The sequence below is a fragment of the Amyelois transitella genome, chromosome 22 (genome assembly GCF_032362555.1).
Source record: "Amyelois transitella isolate CPQ chromosome 22, ilAmyTran1.1, whole genome shotgun sequence".
In the NCBI taxonomy this organism is placed as follows: domain Eukaryota; kingdom Metazoa; phylum Arthropoda; class Insecta; order Lepidoptera; family Pyralidae; genus Amyelois; species Amyelois transitella.
In genome coordinates, this window is record NC_083525.1 from 8,435,363 (window position 1) to 8,454,595 (window position 19,233).

The 19,233-nt window shown below is 35.1% G+C and overlaps 3 protein-coding genes across 3 annotated transcripts; 1 reads left to right on the plus strand and 2 right to left on the minus strand.

Annotated features, from left to right (window-relative positions):
- Positions 1-129: 129 nt before the first annotated feature.
- Positions 130-9,358, minus strand: LOC106138551 (probable ATP-dependent RNA helicase DDX55 homolog). Its single transcript, XM_013339730.2, has 8 exons — positions 8,991-9,358; positions 8,293-8,487; positions 7,431-7,909; positions 5,977-6,217; positions 4,752-4,971; positions 3,732-3,859; positions 3,140-3,231; positions 130-279 (listed from the first exon to the last, which is right to left on the minus strand). The coding sequence occupies exons 1-8, from the start codon at positions 9,285-9,287 to the stop codon at positions 138-140; spliced, it is 1,794 nt and encodes a 597-aa protein (XP_013195184.2). The 5' UTR covers positions 9,288-9,358; the 3' UTR covers positions 130-137.
- A 1,370-nt stretch (positions 9,359-10,728) lies between these two features.
- Positions 10,729-17,451, plus strand: LOC106138552 (transmembrane protein 134). Its single transcript, XM_013339731.2, has 2 exons — positions 10,729-11,256; positions 13,779-17,451. The coding sequence occupies exons 1-2, from the start codon at positions 11,105-11,107 to the stop codon at positions 14,119-14,121; spliced, it is 495 nt and encodes a 164-aa protein (XP_013195185.1). The 5' UTR covers positions 10,729-11,104; the 3' UTR covers positions 14,122-17,451.
- Positions 15,389-18,289, minus strand: LOC106138550 (translation machinery-associated protein 16 homolog). Its single transcript, XM_013339728.2, has one exon. It carries the CDS (start codon positions 18,193-18,195, stop codon positions 17,707-17,709), a length of 489 nt encoding a protein of 162 aa, XP_013195182.1. The 5' UTR covers positions 18,196-18,289; the 3' UTR covers positions 15,389-17,706.
- Positions 18,290-19,233: the final 944 nt, after the last annotated feature.

A 19,233-nucleotide genomic window follows, 5' to 3' on the forward strand; every position in this document is an offset into this window, starting at 1 on the left:
AAGGTCTGTTATTAATGGACCCTGTTCCTCCTTTATAAGTTATGTAACTTAAGACCAAAACGACCGCCATTTTTTACGAGGTAAAGTCAAGTCAAAGTTCTTCGAATAGCAAAAAGACGAAATTGATCGTTAACAATTTATTTATCAACATCGAAGGCCCTGTCGAACTCCTCCTCCGTGATCTTCCTCTTCTTCAGCTTCTTCATGAGCGCCACGTCGGCCGCCAGCGACTCCAGCTCCGCCGCCGTCACCGCGCGCCGCTTGCGCCGCTTGCCTTCACTGGAAATTAAATAGGTTATTTTATTATATAACCCAATCACACACTAGACAAAAACATACATACATAGGGTAGACAGAGTCTTGGAAAGACTGAATGGCCACGTTCAGCTATTTGGCTTATTGATAGAATTGAGATTCAAATAGTGACAGGTTGCTAGCCCATCGCCTTAAGAAGAATCCCAAGTCTGTAAGCCTATCCTTTAGTCGTCTTTTACGACATCCATAAGAAGGAGATGGAGTGGTCCTATTCTTTTTTTCATTGGTGCGGGAACCACACGGCAAAAACAAATTCTTACTTTTGATGGCAGTTGAGCCACCTATAAGCGTATTATAAGATGATGTGAAAAGTAAATTTGTATAAGAATATACGTAGTTATTATAAAAATATCTACGTGTTGGTAAATCAAAACTATAAAATAAAAACTTAAACCAGAAGAAATAACGTGAATAACGTTAAAATCAACAAAAGACGATCTTTATTTTTTTCAATTAAATATTTACTTTTTTTCTTAGCGGCCAGTGCGCTATACAATAGGGAAGATGCAAATATGATATTTATGAAAATTTTACGTATAAAATGTTAAAAAAATATAAAAGAAGGACTTCTTCAACGTTTTTATTTTAAATTATGTTGATTTTTAGCAATTATTACGAATTAAAATTACGTTAAACGAAACGCAATTCAAAACACCAATCAGCGTTCAGTGACGTCACTCGTGTTGTGTCAACTTTAAGAAGTTAACTTTGCGATTAATAGGCAGCAGTGCTTATTATTTACGTTTTTAATAAAAATGGAAGTTGGATTTAAAAAAACAGACTCCAAAAATTTACCAAAAGTTGGTGTCGACATAGTAGTAACTTTTTTTGTCGTGAGTCCAGAGTTTTCAAGTGTAGAAATGAAAGGCACTAAATTAGTACGGTATGCATGAATGTTTTTAAACGTTGTTTGCATTTTATTCAGCAATTTCTAAACATAGCAGTTATATTTTAGCTCAACTAGCTAACTAGCTTTTTTATTTAAAGAAATTGAAAAGAAGTTAAATGTGTGTTACAATAATAACTGCATATTTTTAGGTGGATATTTTAAAAGAATAGATGCTGTCAATAAAAATGATTGTCGGGGAAGTATTCTTTGCTACTTTTAAGAAGACAAGCATTCATAAGGTGTGTTCAAGCTTGATTGGGAAGTTGGACTCTCCACAATCATTTCTTGAAGCATTATCAAAGCAAATGACCAACACTGATAATATAAATATGGTATTTTCCACCACCAAACATCAAAGTGATTCACCAATGTGGTTTGAGTTGAGGTAAGTAGTAAGACTTCTAGCTTAGTTTTGTTTATTGTATTTATCACTAACATACCATGAATAAAAAAAAATATTTTGACAAAATAAACTCATTATCATACTCACATAACATAAACTTGATTGGCATATTAGCTGTATATAAGTTTATTTTTCTACTTTACAGGTACGGTAGAATTACTGGCTCAACTTTTTATGAAGTCGCTCACTGTAAAACTATAAATGGTTCCCTTCTGAACGCAATTATGGGAGATGATTCAAAATTTACTTCCATTGCAATGAGAAGAGGGAAAATACTAGAAAAAAAAGTTCTCAAAGTAGGTAGCAAGAAAGAAAAGGTAAGTTCGGTGGTTTTTGTTTGTTTGAATATTTTGAATAAAAGAAATTTGTAATGTTTGGTTCAAGGCTTTACGTACATAATTAATATTTTTGTTTCTGCAATTCAGATTGAAATTGAAGAAGCTGGACTACTTCTTAATGCCGAGTATCCTATTTTTGGAGCAACAGCAACCTGACGGGCTTACTGAAAATTATACAATAGAAGTCAAATGTCCTTCAACCGAAGATGCCATACTTTCCTATGTGAAAGACAATAAAATAACACCAAAATGTTGGACACAAGTGCAACTGCAAATGTTGTGTGCAATATGATAACATCATTGTATCTGTAATGAATATTGCAAAGAAATTCTGGATAGATGCTGTATTTCCGAAATTAAAAGATATATATAATATTTAAGCACATTTTTTTGTTTTTCAAGAATTTCATCAATTTATTAAATAAAACTATGCTTCGAAAATATTGTTTTTATTCAATTTTAATTAAAGGTGATTCACAAGTGCACAACAAATGATTATACTATAGTCTAATTGGGGTATTAGAAAATGATCTACACAGGCATTTGGAAACTTTGTTGAAGTAGATGGACACATAGGTACAAAACATGAGTCAACACGACTTTATATCCGAATTTTTTCGGTATTATTGTGATCACTTGATGTGGATGAATATTCCATTTTAAATTATTACAAAAAACTTAGTGAAAGTCGAGAAAATTTGCAATTTATGATAATCAACTAGTGTTTCCACTATAAAAATTTTCTTTCCCCATGCCTCAATTCCGATTTCCCCATTTCAGAACTTTTTTCCCCTCAAAAATTATTTTGCTGTAGTTTTGGCACTTTTGTTGTAACTAAAAGTTTAATATATGATTACCTAAAATTCCCCTTTTATAGTATTTCCCCTTTTTCTTCCCCTCTGGACCCTGATTACCCCTTAAAAGGGGAATTTCCCCTCATTGTGGAAACACTGTAATCAACGAAGGCAAGCACGACCAGTGTCAGACACGTGTGACGTCATTGGAAGTGTAGGTCCGTTTTGGCGCGAAAATTTAAACGATCAGTTTAAAGCCGCATTTTTTTACGATAAATTAGATTGTTTTAATTTTTTTAATATGTTAAGACCTATTTTACATGGAATTCTTTAAAATGAAATCAAAACTAAAATTATTGCATGTTCCCTATTTGAAATACCATTCAATAGAGTTGCTCACCCGTCTAGCTTTTTTAACTCTTTCCGCTTTTTCCGCCGCTGTTTCCTCTCCTCTTTGTTCTGTTTCGTTTGCTCCCACGGCTGGGTCTGAGTCTGTTAAAAAAAATATACAAATTAAAAAAAAATTCAACTTAAGCACTTTCTTAAGATTTTATGCTCAGACATATCGGTTTAGAGTGAGACAACTATACGTTAAGAGTACTCGTATATAAGAGGAAGTATGAAAGTAGCGCCGATAAATGAAAAGATGAATGGTAATAAGCTGGGTTGGTACGGACACATCATGAGAAGAGAGGAAGGTCATGTTACTAAAAGAGCCTTAAATATAGAAGTGAAGTTTGTTCCGCCGTTTCTTCTACACATGCGCTTTGGAAGCGGTAGTAGTTATAATTAGATTTAAGTGATGTGACGTCAATAAGTGGTACCTTGTATCCAATTTTAAAAATCTATTCTCTTCTGTAAGAACCTGACTCACCCAATCCAGGATCCATGGTCAAAGGCGTACCCCGGGCTCTCCAGAGTGGTGAGGATGCAACCGGGACTAAAAGCCAGGAGGGAGTAGAGATATTACAAAAAAAAACAAACAAACAAACCATTTTCTTCTTCTTCTTGGAGGGCCACACGCCTGTTCTCTTGTATTCTTCTAGCTTCTGCAGCCGGCTCGCCTCCTTCTGTTTGTCTCTGTACGGGATGCTGTTGTAGTCAATCTGCTCAATGGGCCCTGGAACATATTGGGTGAAGATTATTTTTAAATTCAATATTGTATTAGGCACTTAGCTGTGCCCGCGACTTCGTACGCGTGGAATAGTTTTTTTGGGCATCATTGAAGTGTTCAAGGATGAATAATTTTCCCCATTTCTTTTCACATTTTCCATTATTTCTTCGCTCTTAATAGTTGCAGCGTGATGTTATATAGCCTTCCTCGATAAACGGTCTATTCAACACAAAAATAATTTTTCATTTCGAACCAGTAGTTCCTGAGATAAGCGCGTTCAAACAAACAAACAAACTCTTCAGCTTTATAATAGTAGTATAGACTAGCTGTGCCCGCGACTTCGTCCGCGTGGAATAGTTATTTTGGGCACCATTAAAGCCCTCAAGGATGAATAATTTTCACATTTTCCATTATTTCTTCGCTCCTAATAGTTGCAGCGTGATTTTATATAGCCTAAAGGCTTCCTCGATAAATGGTCTTTTCAACACAAAAAGAATTTTTTAATTCCAATCTTGTTTTCCAATTTTTTAATTTTGTCTTCCATCCTATCCAATATATAGCTTCCTACCAAGACAAGCGTATTACCGCTGCGCCACAGAGGCCATCAATGGATAGGTAGGATGCTTTATCATCATCATCTTATATATAAAATTCTCGTGTCACAATGTTTGTCTCCGTACTCCTCCGAAACGGCTTTACCGATTTTAACCAAATTTTGCATGCATATTCAGTAGGTCTGAGAATCGGCAAACATCTATTTTTCATACCCCTAAGTGTTAAGGGTTGTCCACCCTTAACATTTTTTTTATAATTCTATACAAATTTTTATTTTTTTGCAAAACAGTGTTTGCCGGGACAGCTAGTATTTATATAGTAGTTGTGATTTAAAAACACGCACCAACAAACTGTTGTCTATGCTCGTCTTTTATCTCCGGCATCAATGGCAGCTTGAGCAGACCGTAACTAGTCGCTATGTGCCCCAGAGGCAGCTCTTTGCATTGCAGTAACAGGTTGCATTCGTGCTTGGAGTACGCTTGTATGTGAGACACGAACGCTCGCTGGCCCTTGTCCAAAATCGAGCGGTCTTGCTTTTGTTGCGAATGCAGAATCGTTAGAACCTGAAATAAGTATTATAATGTGTTACATACATTACATAGAACCTGGAAAATAATAATATGTATGTGTTTTACGAACGTTACAATTTAAAACTGCTTTATGTTTACAATTTGATTTGATAATGTGCGGGGGAAATACGGGTTCCCGGCACCAATAAAGAATAAGTATAGGACCGCACTGTCTCATTCCTATACATGTCGTGATGGGCGACTAAGGGATAGGCTTTTAAATTTGGGGTTCTTCTTTTAGGCGATGGGCTATCATGTCTATATCCCTTGCGGGTAGACAGAGCCAACAGTCTTGTAAAGACTGATAGGCCACGTTCAGCTATTTGGCTTTAAGATGGCATTGAGATTCAAATAGTGACAGGTTGCTAGCCCATCGCCTAAAAGAATAATACCGAGTTTATAAGCCTACTCTTTTCGTCGCCTCTTACGACATCCACGGGAACGAGATGGACTGGTCCTATTCTATTTTTATATTGATGCCGGGAACCACACGGCACATTTGGACTTTTCGCTGTTTTTGACTGTGACTTGTGGCGTACATACGTAGGTAGAGATTGTCTTATTTAAAAATGCACGCCCCTCCAGTGTATTTACGCTTCCATGCAAAGTCGGTGTATTTACGCACTACATACAAATTAATCGACGTCATTGGTCATGCAAACAGTACACATCATAAGCCCGAGAAGCTGGATCTGTTTGCCAACCAGTGCAAATGACGCGAACGAACGACAGAGCGGACGTGTCGTTCAGTACAACGAGCGCGCTCCCCGCCATACAATTAAAATGACTGGAGTGATCACACGACTAGTTGTCCATTGTTTGCGCGAGCGAGTCAAAGTATTGCAACAAAATCGCCGCACGCACACAGTAAAGTGTTGTAATAAGTATTTACTCTCCCACGTTGAAACAATTACGTTCAGTGGAGGGGCATGCATTTTTAAATTCGACAATCTCTACTCTTGCGACGCCGGAGCGTATCACTACTACACAACAATTTACCTTATCTCTCAATTTATCAGTAATCTTGATCTCATCGCCGGACTTCCTCCAGTCCTTCAACTCCACCATCTGATTGGTCCTGATGAAGGGGACATACGCATCCTCGGTGGGCAGCAGCGGCAGCAGCGAGCAGCCGGGCGCTCCGCCCCGCGCCGTGCGCCCCACGCGGTGCACCAGCGACGACGGCGACGTCGGAGGCTCCCATTGGAGCACCCATTCCACTTCGGGGATGTCCAGGCCCCTGGAATTTAATGTGGAAATTCATTATTGCGCATTTCTTCTTTTTAAATACTTGCATAAATAAATAATATCCTACTACTATTATAAAGGCGAAAGTTTGTATGGATGTATGGATGTTTGTTACTCTTTCACGCAAAAACTACTGAACCGATTACCATGAAATTTGGTATGTAGGTAGCTGAAGACCCAGAATAACACATAGGCTACTTTTTATCCCAGAGTTCCCGCGGGATTGATAGGGTTTCCATGCGGACGAAGTCGCGGGCGGCCTCTAGTATAGGTATATGCGGGAAAAATGACACAGTCATACATACATAAAATCACGCTTCTTTCCGGAGGGGTAGGCAGAGACTACCTCTTTCCACTTGCCACGATCTCTGCATAGGTACTTCCTTCGCTTCATCCACATTCATAACTCTCTTCGTGCAAGCTCGGCGGTTTCGGGTACTTTACTTACGGTAAATTAATAATACTTCGGATACTTACTTACGGGAAATTCATTATAAATATAATTATATACGGGACAAATTACACAGATTGAGTAAGCCTCGAAGTAAGTTAGAGACTTGTGTTACGAGATACTAACTCAACGATACTATATTTTATAATAAATACTTAATTCAAACCCGGGCCCTCCGGTGTCACAGAAAAGCGTACTACCGCTGCGCCACAGAGGCCGTCAAATTATTGCACATTTCCTCTTTTTAAACACTTGCATAAGCCAAGTCCATCATAACTGGTGAGTTTGTGTTTTAAAAAACATATTGGAATTTTCGAACTCTTCCTAGACCATACATACATACATATTGTCATATCTAAATCCCTTGCAGGGTAGACCAAGGAACACAGTCCCGAAAAGACAGAAAGGCCACATCCAGCAGTATGATATATTCATGAGGGAATTGAGATACAAATAGTGACAGGTTGCAAGCCTATCCTACCGAGCGTACAAGAGGAATCCCAAGTTTATAAGCCTCTCCCTTAGTCGCCTTTTACCACATCCATGGAAATGATATGGAGTGATTCTATTCTAAAGTGCTAGAGACCTCAATTCTTTGCTGTTCCAAAGAAACTTACCAACTCCCTTGCACCCAAAAAAATCATTATCTTAGTTATACAATGCTGAAAGGTTATGTTATTCTCGTTAATAAAACTACAGCTAAATAAAATTTATATATATATATATATACATAAACAAACAACTCGTAACATACCTCGCCAGCAAATCAGTACACAGCAATATTGTACTGTCCGCTTCCCGAAACTTTTCCAAGATCTTGCCTCTCTTCAGCTTCATCTTGCCGTGTATAGCAAACACCTTTATACCAGGCAGGAACACGGGCAGCACATCCGCCCAGTAATCGACGCACGCGCAAGTCGGCAAGAAGAATAAACCTTTCACCATTTTTCTATTACGTATAAAGTTAAGCAAGAATAAAAATTTGTCTTGTGGCTCCACTATTACATAGTAATTCTCCAACAATAACGGTGTACTTATGGTCGATTTCTCTTTAACACTGACTATGACCGGGTTCCGGAGCCCAGCTCTGACTAGATCTTGGAGTTCTTTTGTCTGTGTGGCTGAGAACAGCCCTGTGCGTCTTTGTCTGGGCAGGTATTGGAGGATTGTGGTGAGTGTCGCATTGAAACCCAGGTCCAGCAGACGGTCTGCTTCATCTAATACCAGGAACTCCTGAAAGTAAAAATGATATAAGGTGTTTTAGGAAAAAAAACTTATATAGAAAAAAAAAATTATTATTGACCAATTCAAAATGGCGACATGACTTGCATGAAGAGAGTTATAAATAGTTATGAATGTGGATGAAGTGAAGGAAGTATGTAGAGATCGTGACAAGTGGAAAGATGTAGTCTCTGCCTACCCTTCCGGGAAAAAGGCATGATTTTATGTATGTATACAAAAAAAGTACAAAACTTATATTGTTAATTTTAAAAGAAACTGAGTAAGACTAATAAAACATATTTATGTAACTTCAACATGAAAAATTACTTAAGCAGCAAGATAATTGAAAAAAAAAATTCAAGTAAGGTATAAAAAAGAATCTCCGTCATACCAACCAGTTCCTTCAGCCGCCCCGCCAGATTGAGGTGCTTCCTCTCAGCCAACAGGTCACCAAACCTCCCCGGAGTGCACACCACTATATGAGCACCCTTCTGAAGCCTTTCCACATCGGCATCCACCGCTCGCCCGCCCACTAGAAGTGCTAATGTCAGGTGACCCAAATCGGGCTCTTGGAGAAACTGTTCTATGACCTAGAATTTAAAATTGAAAAAGGTTTATTGTCATTATCCTTTTTTCCTTTAATTAAAAATATATTTTATTATATCTCTTAAGATTCTGGCGCATTTTAATTGAACAGGATAAGTGTATCAACTTTTCTAAAGTTATTTATTTTGTCACAAAATTTTTAAAGTTACTAAAACTTTATTATAATCGCTTGAGGACTACCCTGTCTGTAAGGGATAAAGATATCATCACGTCACTTGCAGAAGTAATGGCTAATTGGAATAGGTACTATATATTTTCGGAATACTGAATTTGTTTCCTGTGTGTAGAAGTATGTTCCTGTATTTTACAATATTTAATGCACTTTTTGCGAATCTATCTACAAATCTACTACTACATATGATAAATACATGTCTGCAAGAAATACACAGTGTACACTCGGCACATAAAGACCTGATAAATATGGTTAAAGTTTGCAAGAACAGAGTGTCATATTCCTCTGCTATAACTGTGAACAATATTCACTTACCTTATAAATTTGCGTGGCTAGTTCTCTCGTGGGCGATATAATAACAGCATATACGAAATCCTTCCTCAGCGGGCCGTCTTTCTCCTTCTTCTTCAACATCTCCAGCATCGGCACAACAAACGCGAGGGTCTTTCCTGACCCAGTCACCGCTTCTGCGGCCACATCTTTGCAAGATAACACTAAAGGTATTACAGCTGCCTGGATAGGCGTCATTGTTCTAAATCCCTGCTTGTTAATACATGATAGCACTGACGGAGATAGCGCAGGAGTTACTTTAGACCAAATTTTGTTCACCATTGTGAAATTTGTAATTTTGTTTACTTACAATCAAAAAATATATTATTCACCGATTCACCGATACGATCGACTTCGACCACATGGTTTTGACATTTGACTTTGATATAAGTATATCAATGTCAGAAGTAGATTTGTTCCAAAGTTAAGTGTTACCATAGTTTTTTTAAATTTCCAACAAGTGGGTTTCGACTTGTCTTTGCAGACTAAAGATTACAAACAAGTATTTTTCGGTTTACTTAATTGTGGTTTGAACTTAAAGAGGCTAGTTGTTATCTTCTGAATTCGCAATGATAAACACAAGAAAAAATAGTACACTGGTTCTGCTTATTTCTAATATACAGATACATGCAAATTAAGCTTTCTAATTTGTGACTTGTTGCAATTAAAAATATTTAGTAGGTACGAGTGACGCCCAGCAAAGGCACTTCAACAAAGGGGCAACTAAATGCCAACGCGCAGACCTTAGACCGGTGATGGAAGAACATACATACATACATAAAATCACGTCTTTTTCCCGGAGGGGTAGGTGGAGACTACATCTTTCCACTTGCCATGATCTCTGCATACTTCCTTCGCTTCTTTCACATTCATAAGTCTCTTAAGGGATATAAACAATGTGATGGGAGAAATCTTTGGAAAACAATTTTTAAGTAAAACCAAGTCAACATCTGACAAGATCGCATGCAAGTCCGAGCAGCAGTTTTCGCAAAGATATAAGGCGTGTATAATCATACAGACAGACATAAATTCAAAATATCACATTCTTGGCTTCTATTGGTCAAATATAGTTCCCCTTTATAGACTTTTTGCTAATATCTTCAAAATTTAGACGTCCATGAGTTACAATTTTATTAAATGTTTAGATATGGATATACAAAAAAAAAGATAGAACCTATAACCACTGCAATAAGAGAGAATGAAACCAAGAAACATTTTGTAACTATTGCTACCAAAAGATTCCACTCAGCTTAAGATAGACAGATATCCAATGGACGATCGAGCAGTGTGTTAACAGAACCTTGTAAAAGTTAAAACAACGCTTCTCTTTTCGTAAGTTTGCTATAATTTTAAAACGATTTATTCAGGAAAGTAATGCACATAACATTGCATTTTTCCTTGTGTTCTTCAAGGCAATAAGCTCTGACTATTCCGATTAAGACTTAATTGTAATTTTAGATTTTCTTATAATATGGGAAAAAACAATAATATGGCAGCACATTGTTATTATGGTGTTTTGACGGTAATTGACCTCATAATTTGAATTTTGACCCTTGATTTGACGTTTTTGACCCTAACTTATTGCCATATTCTAAGTCTAGTACACAATCCAACAACTTCTCGGGTATCACGAGGTAGTATTGATGTGATAAACGATGATAATGGTCAGGTACGCTATAAATTAGCATTAAAATTTGCCAAGATGACTAATCGAATACAGTTCACGAGTCACAGCCACAGACCATTCAACGCCAACAACCTTTCTTCAGTCAGTGTCTTTCAGTGAGCACATTAGAAAGTTCGTTTCGTACTGTGATTTAGCGAAGATAACGTACCTTTAAGTACCTGACTACACAACTAATTTAATTTCTTTGATTTATGTCAAAGCGCGAACTATTTAATCAAAATCAATAAAAACGTCTGTGTCATACAAAGATCCACAGTATATGAATTAAATTGAATTGAAAAATCGATCATTAATACATGGCAATACAATACAATATGGCGATGTTGTGATAAATTGACAGCTGTGTTTTGTCTTTGTGCGAACAATTTGTGATGTTTGTTTCCTACTAGGCCATATAGGAATAAATTTAACAATGACCAGACCGTTCGGCAATAGTGACAAACGGTTTTCAATCGACGACGCTTTCGAAGAAGAGACTGATGAAGCGATTAAAGTTTACGGTGCAACGGGTGATAGGTCTCCGCTGCAGAATAAGTTGAAGAATGGAGGAGACTTCTTGTCAAGGTAAGTCGTAACGGCCTTTGAAAGGCTGCCCGTCTGCATTAAAGCTCTTTTTAGATCGTTTTCCTGACCTCACTTACCTGAATAGTAATTTATAGGGCAAAGGCGTCTGAACTCTTGGTCATTAGACCGAATATAGTTGGCTAATCATTGTTAATAGCTGCTAATTAGGCACGCTCCGTTTTTGTACGGACGGCGCCTACTGATCTAGATCACCTCCCGTTATCTTTTGACAGCCAGGAATTAATTTTGTAAACAAATGTGTACAATATTTGTTTTTTTTATAACTAAATATTAGTAAGTGGTGCTGTTAAATTTATTTAAAATGCTAATGCCCATGCTTCTCATGATGACTTTTAAATTAACAAAACAGTTTTGAAGATATAATGAGAAGTATTTTGTTGTAATGAAGCATAGTTGAAACAGGTTGCCTAGGTAGTTGGTTCTGTATACCCTGCAAGGGGTATAGACCTGGTAATATCTATGCATGTATGTTACACATCTTACTGGAGGGGTAGGCAGAGACTCTTCACTTGCCATGATCCCAGCATGTTTTATACCCATTCATCAATACATGCAAACCAACGCTTTTATTATTAACCTAACCTTTTGCCAGGACATTCCTGTTCAATGGTTACTGAATTGAAGCCTCAGGTCATACACAACATCACACCTATAACATACATACAATCACTATATCCTTTGTGGGGTAGGCAGAGCCAACAGTCTAAATGACCGATAGGCCACATTCAGCTATTTGGCTTTGAGATAGAATTAAGATTCAAATAATGACAGGTTGTTAGCCCATTGCCTAAAAGAAGTATCCCAAGTTTATAAGCCTATCTCTTAGTTGCCTTTTACAACATCCATGGGAAAGAGATGGAGTGGTCACAGAGACTGGTGTGTCTGTAGGAATCATAGCATTTCCACTTGCTATGATTCCTACAGACCTTTTCCACTTTCTCCACACTCATTTCTCTTTTCATGAATACATAAGTACTCTATGATTATGGGTACTCCCAACATTAGGTCATGAAACATAGATATTGTATTTTTTTCTACAGTTTAAATAGTATAATTCATAATAGACATTTTTCCATTTATTATAATTTCTGTATGGATTATTCAAGTCTGTGACGGATGATTCCTAGTCACGATGATTTGCATTTCACTTTCACATGGTTTGCATATTTGCATGTGATTCAGATGTTAATGTTTTTATTGCCAGTCATTGTTAGATGGAATATTCTAGGTAGGATATTGGTGTAAAAATCTTCTGTTTCATGTAAAAAGAAATCATGTTTTATATCATTAAGAATTTTCAACCCCACTTTAAAAAACCTAACTCTTGTAGGTATAAGTTGCCTTATACATTTCCTAGTGTAATGTTGTCCAAACGGAAATATGCATCAACTTTTGTTTAGTCTCTGGGTTTTACAGTACGTAACTCTGTCAATCTGTACCACTTTGTCTAGCCTTATTCCATTTCACATGGAATGACAGTAAAAACTAGAGTCATGATAAATGGAAATATGTACCTTTCAAGAAAGGAGGCAAGATTTTTATGTACATATGTATCATGTACATTAAGGATGCATCAAATGATTTAACTTTTGTCAACCGCAGCTGATAATCCTGTTGAACGAGAATTGCTTAAATATTCATGAAAAATAAAAAGTGCACAACACAGATTATAAAAATTGGAAGACAATCTACATAAGGCATGCTTCACTTGTGAAGTGTGCTTATAAGATAATTTGCTATGTCCACAATTCATACTAATCTGTTATGCTCACGTGGCACTTAATCCCAGCAAATATTGGCACAGGAACCTCGTAATTAATTGTAGTTTAATTTGAACTTAAATCAAAATTTCAGTACACTCTGTACATAAATCTTTTTAAAATTGGCAATCCATAAAATATATATATATGTATATATATATATATATATTTTCTTTTTTCAATATTAAATCTCATAAATATATAAATCTCCCGTGAACAATGTATTCTCCCGTCCACATTATATTCTAAGTATAATTTAATATTGTGAAGTTGACGTTGTTAAAGAAAATGCTGCAGTGCAGTTTGTTACCGCTTCTTCTGCACTGACGCCTTGGAAGCGGCAGTAAACTTAGTTTTTAAGTAATATATTTGACGTCAACCAAGTTGTTAAACCATACGACAATTATTAAGCGATATAATAATATCCTATAATAATGAATAAAAAATTTTGAATTTTTTGAATTTGAGGCACTTGCCAAATATTTAGAAAGGCGATGTGGTAAATGTCTTATCTACCCTTTACGACATTGTATTACGAATATGAAGATAATTTTTTTGTAATAATTGAGCATTATTTTATAAAATATATAATGCTCAATTAATATAAATTATTACAAAAATAATAAAATAAAATTAATATAAATTATTACAAAAAATATATATAAATTATTACAAAAAAAATTATTGTAATAGTTTTGAAGTTAAAGATGCACAGTTACAAAAATTGAAATTTTTTCACAGTAAAACCTACAAATGCACAGAAGACACCACATCAAGAGACTCAGATTCCCTCATCCACGAGTATGTGGAAGCAACACAGTCCATGTACTGCTGGAACCACCCTAAAGTCCGGGAGAACTGGAAAACAGTCTTCGCTGCTGTCGTGCTCCTGTTAGTGGGAGTAGGCCTCCTCGGAATGGGTGTCTTCGCTGTTGCTGAACCAGAAAACGGTCTACAGGGTGCGGTGTTCTTCGTAGCTGGCCTCATATGCTTCGTACCTGGTGCATACCACGTCGTATATATCTGGCAAGCCGCGAGAGGTCAAAGAGGGTATGATTTCTACCACTTACCGCTCTTCACATGATTTGGTGAGTTTAAATCTTAGTTTTGGAGGTGTAAGTGACAGTAATACGGACTCGGTGCTGCCGGTGGCTCTCTACGGATGTACAGTCGCGTGCATAATGTGTTAACACTTGAAAAATGTTCACGATATTATTATGTTTACATATTATTGCTCGCCTTTTTAAGTTTAAGATGACAGGTGCACGTGCTCTATACTTAATATTTGTTTTTGATCAGTAAATGAGGAAACCGTTTTCTTTAAGATGAAAATCTATAATTCATGGATATGCTGACATATTTAGAAGAAAATATTCACAAAATAGTGTCTACATCTGTAGCTTTTACTTTTAAAAATATACAAACCTAGGACATGCAAGTTAAGCTCCAAATAAGAACAAACTAAATACTTTCTTTTCACATATTTTGACGTGTATCCTATTTATAAATAGATTTATTTTAAATTCACGAAAAACAGAGCTGTTCGCATTACATGTTATTCTCATTAATATAGATATGAAAACGTTTAATTACACGCTTTAACTGCTTTTCGTCGCGATACCCGACGAAAAGTTTTCAAGACGATTCCCGACAATTTATTATATTCGACTCGAGTGCGCCAGAGCGAGGGATATTTATTTAGAAAATTATACCTACTTTAAGAAAATGTAAATAAGTTGTTGGATAAAATCTAAAGGATAAACAGAATATGCAGTTGTTTACATCATCAAATTATTGTCTCGAAATAAATTAGGTAAAATTTCGAAAAGGTTAATGTACCTATTACGACTACTACTAAGTGCCTAGATGCATAGGTATAGTAAAATTTCTAAACATAATTTACTCTTTAATATGAATTTAGTTAAATTGTAATTGTAATACCTCTTTCAACGCAATTTAATAATAAAATTAAAAAAAAAATGTAAAGCTATAAATAATTATTTATTACTTTTTTTTATTTGAATATAAACAATTAATAATTTTATCTACTTTAATGGCCATCAATTTGCATTTAATATATTAATGTGTTTTCTCTATAATACAATTTTATTATCACCAATTGCCAAATGTCAAAATATGTATTGGAACAAATTCTCCAAAGATCGCCAGTAATTGCATTGCAATAAGTGATACCTTTACTGGTACAGTCAACAGCATCTTAACCTACATTAATTCACTCAAAAATTCGCCTCTGTTACCGCAAAATAAAGTTCCATGCAGGCTAACTTGATATGCGGTTGACTGTACTTACTATATATACTTCTTTGTGTCATATGCCTTTTTTGCAACAGTTCATATTTGGCAGTTGGCATGTTGATAAAAAAAAAGTGAAAATAATTCAAAATTTGTCACATTTTTTATGGTTTTGTTATCATATTGCTGTGTTCATACGCTAGATTGCATATCATTATGTAACTATTTGAAGTGAAAGATAAGTCCTGCATTGTTTGAGTGAGAAATATTACCTACCTTTATAATTACGATGCTTTATTTTGTAGCATTCATTTATATTAAGTACGATATTTAATAAGTGTGTTAAATTTAAAAGTAATGTATGTAGATGAATTACCTTCTGTTTAATTGTAAAAATAATACATCAGATTCCCGCGGAACAAGATATATAAAATAGTTAGTAATAAAGTTTCAATAATAAAATAAAAAAAATCTAGTCTGTCAGATCAACAGTACCAATATAAGAAAATGAAAAAAGTAATTTTATTTATTAAAAAATCCAGATTCCATAGATAAAAAGCAAAATTATTATATACGGTCGAAATAAAAAAAAAAACAGGCCAAGGAGTCTGACTCGCGCACGAAGGGTTCCCTGTCATGATCAAGTTTACTTAGATACTTAAATATTTATTTGTGAAAATTTCAGCTTTCTAGCTATGATGACGGCCTGTTGACGGACAGACCCGCTTTTACCTTTTAGGTACGGAAATTTAAACGTATATATACTATTCTAGATGCTACATAAAAATGTAGCAGTAATCTTAATATGGCCGTATATGTTAAATTGTATCCCAAAATGAATGGAATGAAACTTAAAATAATTTAAGTTCGAATCATAAAGAAAATGCCTTTAATATTGATTAACCATTTCCTGTTTATATTGAAATGTCAGAAACAAGTTAAGCCAACTCCAACACCACATAGGGTTAATTCAAGGTGAACGAGACTCTAATATGATTCAGTTTGTGAATGCAGTCTGTGATTTTATATAATTATCTTGACTTTAGCTGTGTAAGTTGGAAAAAAAATTTACTGCGATTCAAAAAAGTTGTTTATGCAGAAACAACTTTTTTTATATTTGTCCATAAACCTAAAGCCTGTTGCACATATAACTGGCAAATAAGTAAGTATGTTACAAGTCTTACATTTTGGTTGTTCTTTATTTTTAAATCTTAAATATCCTTCCAAAAATTAATTTATTTATAAAATAAAATTTAAACAAATAAATTATTTTATTAGTAATATAGTGTTGATCTCAGAAACACGTCTTATTGACGCGGTAAATAATAACAAACAAATACCTACCTAATAATGGCTAACTAAATATGCATTATTTATTATATGAAAACCTAAAGGCTTATATTTACATCTAAACTCTAAACATCTATTTTTTTCACATAAAAGTTAGGTCAAACATCAAAATTATTGACCCAATAAATTTATTCGTAACAGACCATTGTCTCATGAATGAATCACTAAATTGATGAATCATTCTACCATATGTTTACTACACTGCGGTCAATAGCTTCTACGAAAAAATGTTCACAAGTTTTTATAATTAGATGCAAATAGCAATAATTGTAGTACATGAATCATTTCATAAACACATTTTTTACAATAAAAAAAAGAAAAATATCTTTATGTAATGTGGATTTTTAATGTGATATTTATTTCACATAATTTGCACTATACTAAATTTATGTACTATGTCTTAAAATTTTTATTATAAATGTTGTGCAGAAGAAAACAGTCAGATATTCATTATCTTGACTCGATAAATACTAATAAAGTACTTGGTTTGTTTTACTTTTCATTAAATATTTGTGTTTTCTAGTGGCATCATTACGCAGAATTGTATTTGAATATCCATTTTTTGCAGGTTTTCAATTACTAAAAATATAAAAGTTACCTATCGCTAAGATTTTTTATTTTTGTATGTAATACAGGGACTGATTTTGTTTGTATGTACTATATCTATAAATGGGTGGTCAGACTGGTGCAGGCTGTAAATACAGTCTTGAATGTTCCTTGTCCTTTGTCTACCTGTATCGGTCTGTACCAACCTTATCTTTGTGTTATGGCATGTTGTAAATATTTGCTGAATAAATAGCCTATTCATAGATTTGTTGTTTTATTTAACTGAGAATTTATTACTGTTACCCTATATGTATTACATGTCTTTTTTAACACATAGACTGCCATGTCAGTCACCGGTGACTGACAGGCATATAATCTTTGTATTAGCAAATCTACTATGGCAGGCTATGTGTTAATTTGAAAATTGCTTCGTGGGAAAATCCTGTTTTTTCTTGTAATATAGACAAAATAGATTTTAAGTTACTTTTGGTGAATTAAAACTGCTTATTGATTTCTCACATTATATTAAATGTTTTCTTGCTATTCTCCGAAGTTTGAAATGCTGTATAAACCTCAACTCTCCATTCCAGCTTTTCAGAACTTCCATCTGCTGGGCGTTCATCAGATCCGGCATCTCCAGGCCACACGATTCAAACTCTTCATGCTCTTTCTTTTTGGTGATATTGATTATGTCTTCCCTACTCGCGTGTTGGCGGTTCTTTCTCTGGCCGACAGAATTCTTTAACGCTATCTGCTCCAATTCCTCGTCAAACCTTGCCAAATAACTTTCCATCAGTTCCAAAGTCTGTTCTTTGGTCAAAACACTACATCCATCAGGTATTCTGTCTTTGAACCACATAATTTTTTCACCTATTAAGTTCTGTTTTATATGTGTGCCAACTTTGTTTTGATCTCGTTTTTCACCTTTCTTTATTTTCTTAAACAATGACAGCGTTTTTCTGCTGTTAGGATGTTTTAATTTGTCTAGATTTTTCTTAATATTAGGCATTTTTAAACTCTAATCCTTTTAGGTACCTATTTTTTAGTTCTCTTGAATCGCACGTGTTTTTCTTGTTTAAGTGGCATTTCTAAATGACACTTGATTGACGTTGACATTGAACCAATATCAGTGTTGGCAACAATACGCAGTTTTCGTTGTAAGCGCCAAATCTAGTGCTTTAATGTCCTTCGACTAGCTAAGCTATGCCAGCGCTCAAAATTGGGATTAATCGTAAAACTTTATATACAAGAAGCCGGTGTCCGTGACTTCGTGCGCCGTAAAATCACCTCGTTCAACCCCTTCTACCCTTTTCTTTTTCAAAATAAAATATAGCCTATGTTCTTGCTCAGGGTCAAGTCTATCTCTGTATATTATTAAATTAGTTGAGTGGTTAAGGCTTAAAATCGTAACAGACAAATAGTTACTTTTGTATTAATAATATTAAGTAGTGTGGTGATATGCAACCTCCACATTACCTTTTATCATAAAACGAACATTACAGTTCTGTCACATGTTCAAAGTCATACTGTATAATTTTATTGAATAAAGCCATATTTACTGAGAAATGGTTAGTTATTCTACAATTTATTCAATAAAATTATACAGTATGACTTTGAACATGTGACAGAACTGTAATGTTCGTTTTATGATAAAAGGTGTCAAAGCTAATGTGGAGGTTGCATATCACCACATCGTTATATACTTACTGTGGTGGATGAGTTTTCTAGATTTCCTTTCGCTTTCCCGTGTGCAGATGTAAGTTCATCAACTGTGCAAAAGAAACTTTCTGAATTATTTGCCATTTTTGGCTTGCCATCTTACGTTCACTCGGATAGAGGTACCGCATTTATATCAGCCGAACTTAAAACCTTTCTGCACGGATTAGGCATAGCTACAAGCTACACTACACCATATAATCCCCAAGGCAATGGTCAGACCGAGAGATATAATGGAATCATTTGGAAAACTATACAACTTACCTTAAAATCAATTAATTTGCCTATTACTCAATGGGAAACTGTCCTTGAGAAGTCACTTCATGCTATC

Coding starts and splice junctions, on each gene's coding strand:
- LOC106138551 (XM_013339730.2), bottom strand. CDS start 9,287: ATGGTGAACAAAATTTGGTCTAAAGTAACTCCTGCGCTATCTCCGTCA. Junction 7,910..8,292: donor CGGGGCGGCTGAAGGAACTG/GTTGGTATGACG, acceptor TTTTACTTTCAG/GAGTTCCTGGTATTAGATGA. Junction 4,972..5,976: donor CTGATAAATTGAGAGATAAG/GTAAATTGTTGT, acceptor TACTTATTTCAG/GTTCTAACGATTCTGCATTC.
- LOC106138552 (XM_013339731.2), top strand. CDS start 11,105: ATGACCAGACCGTTCGGCAATAGTGACAAACGGTTTTCAATCGACGAC. Junction 11,257..13,778: donor GGAGGAGACTTCTTGTCAAG/GTAAGTCGTAAC, acceptor ATTTTTTCACAG/TAAAACCTACAAATGCACAG.
- LOC106138550 (XM_013339728.2), bottom strand. CDS start 18,195: ATGCCTAATATTAAGAAAAATCTAGACAAATTAAAACATCCTAACAGC.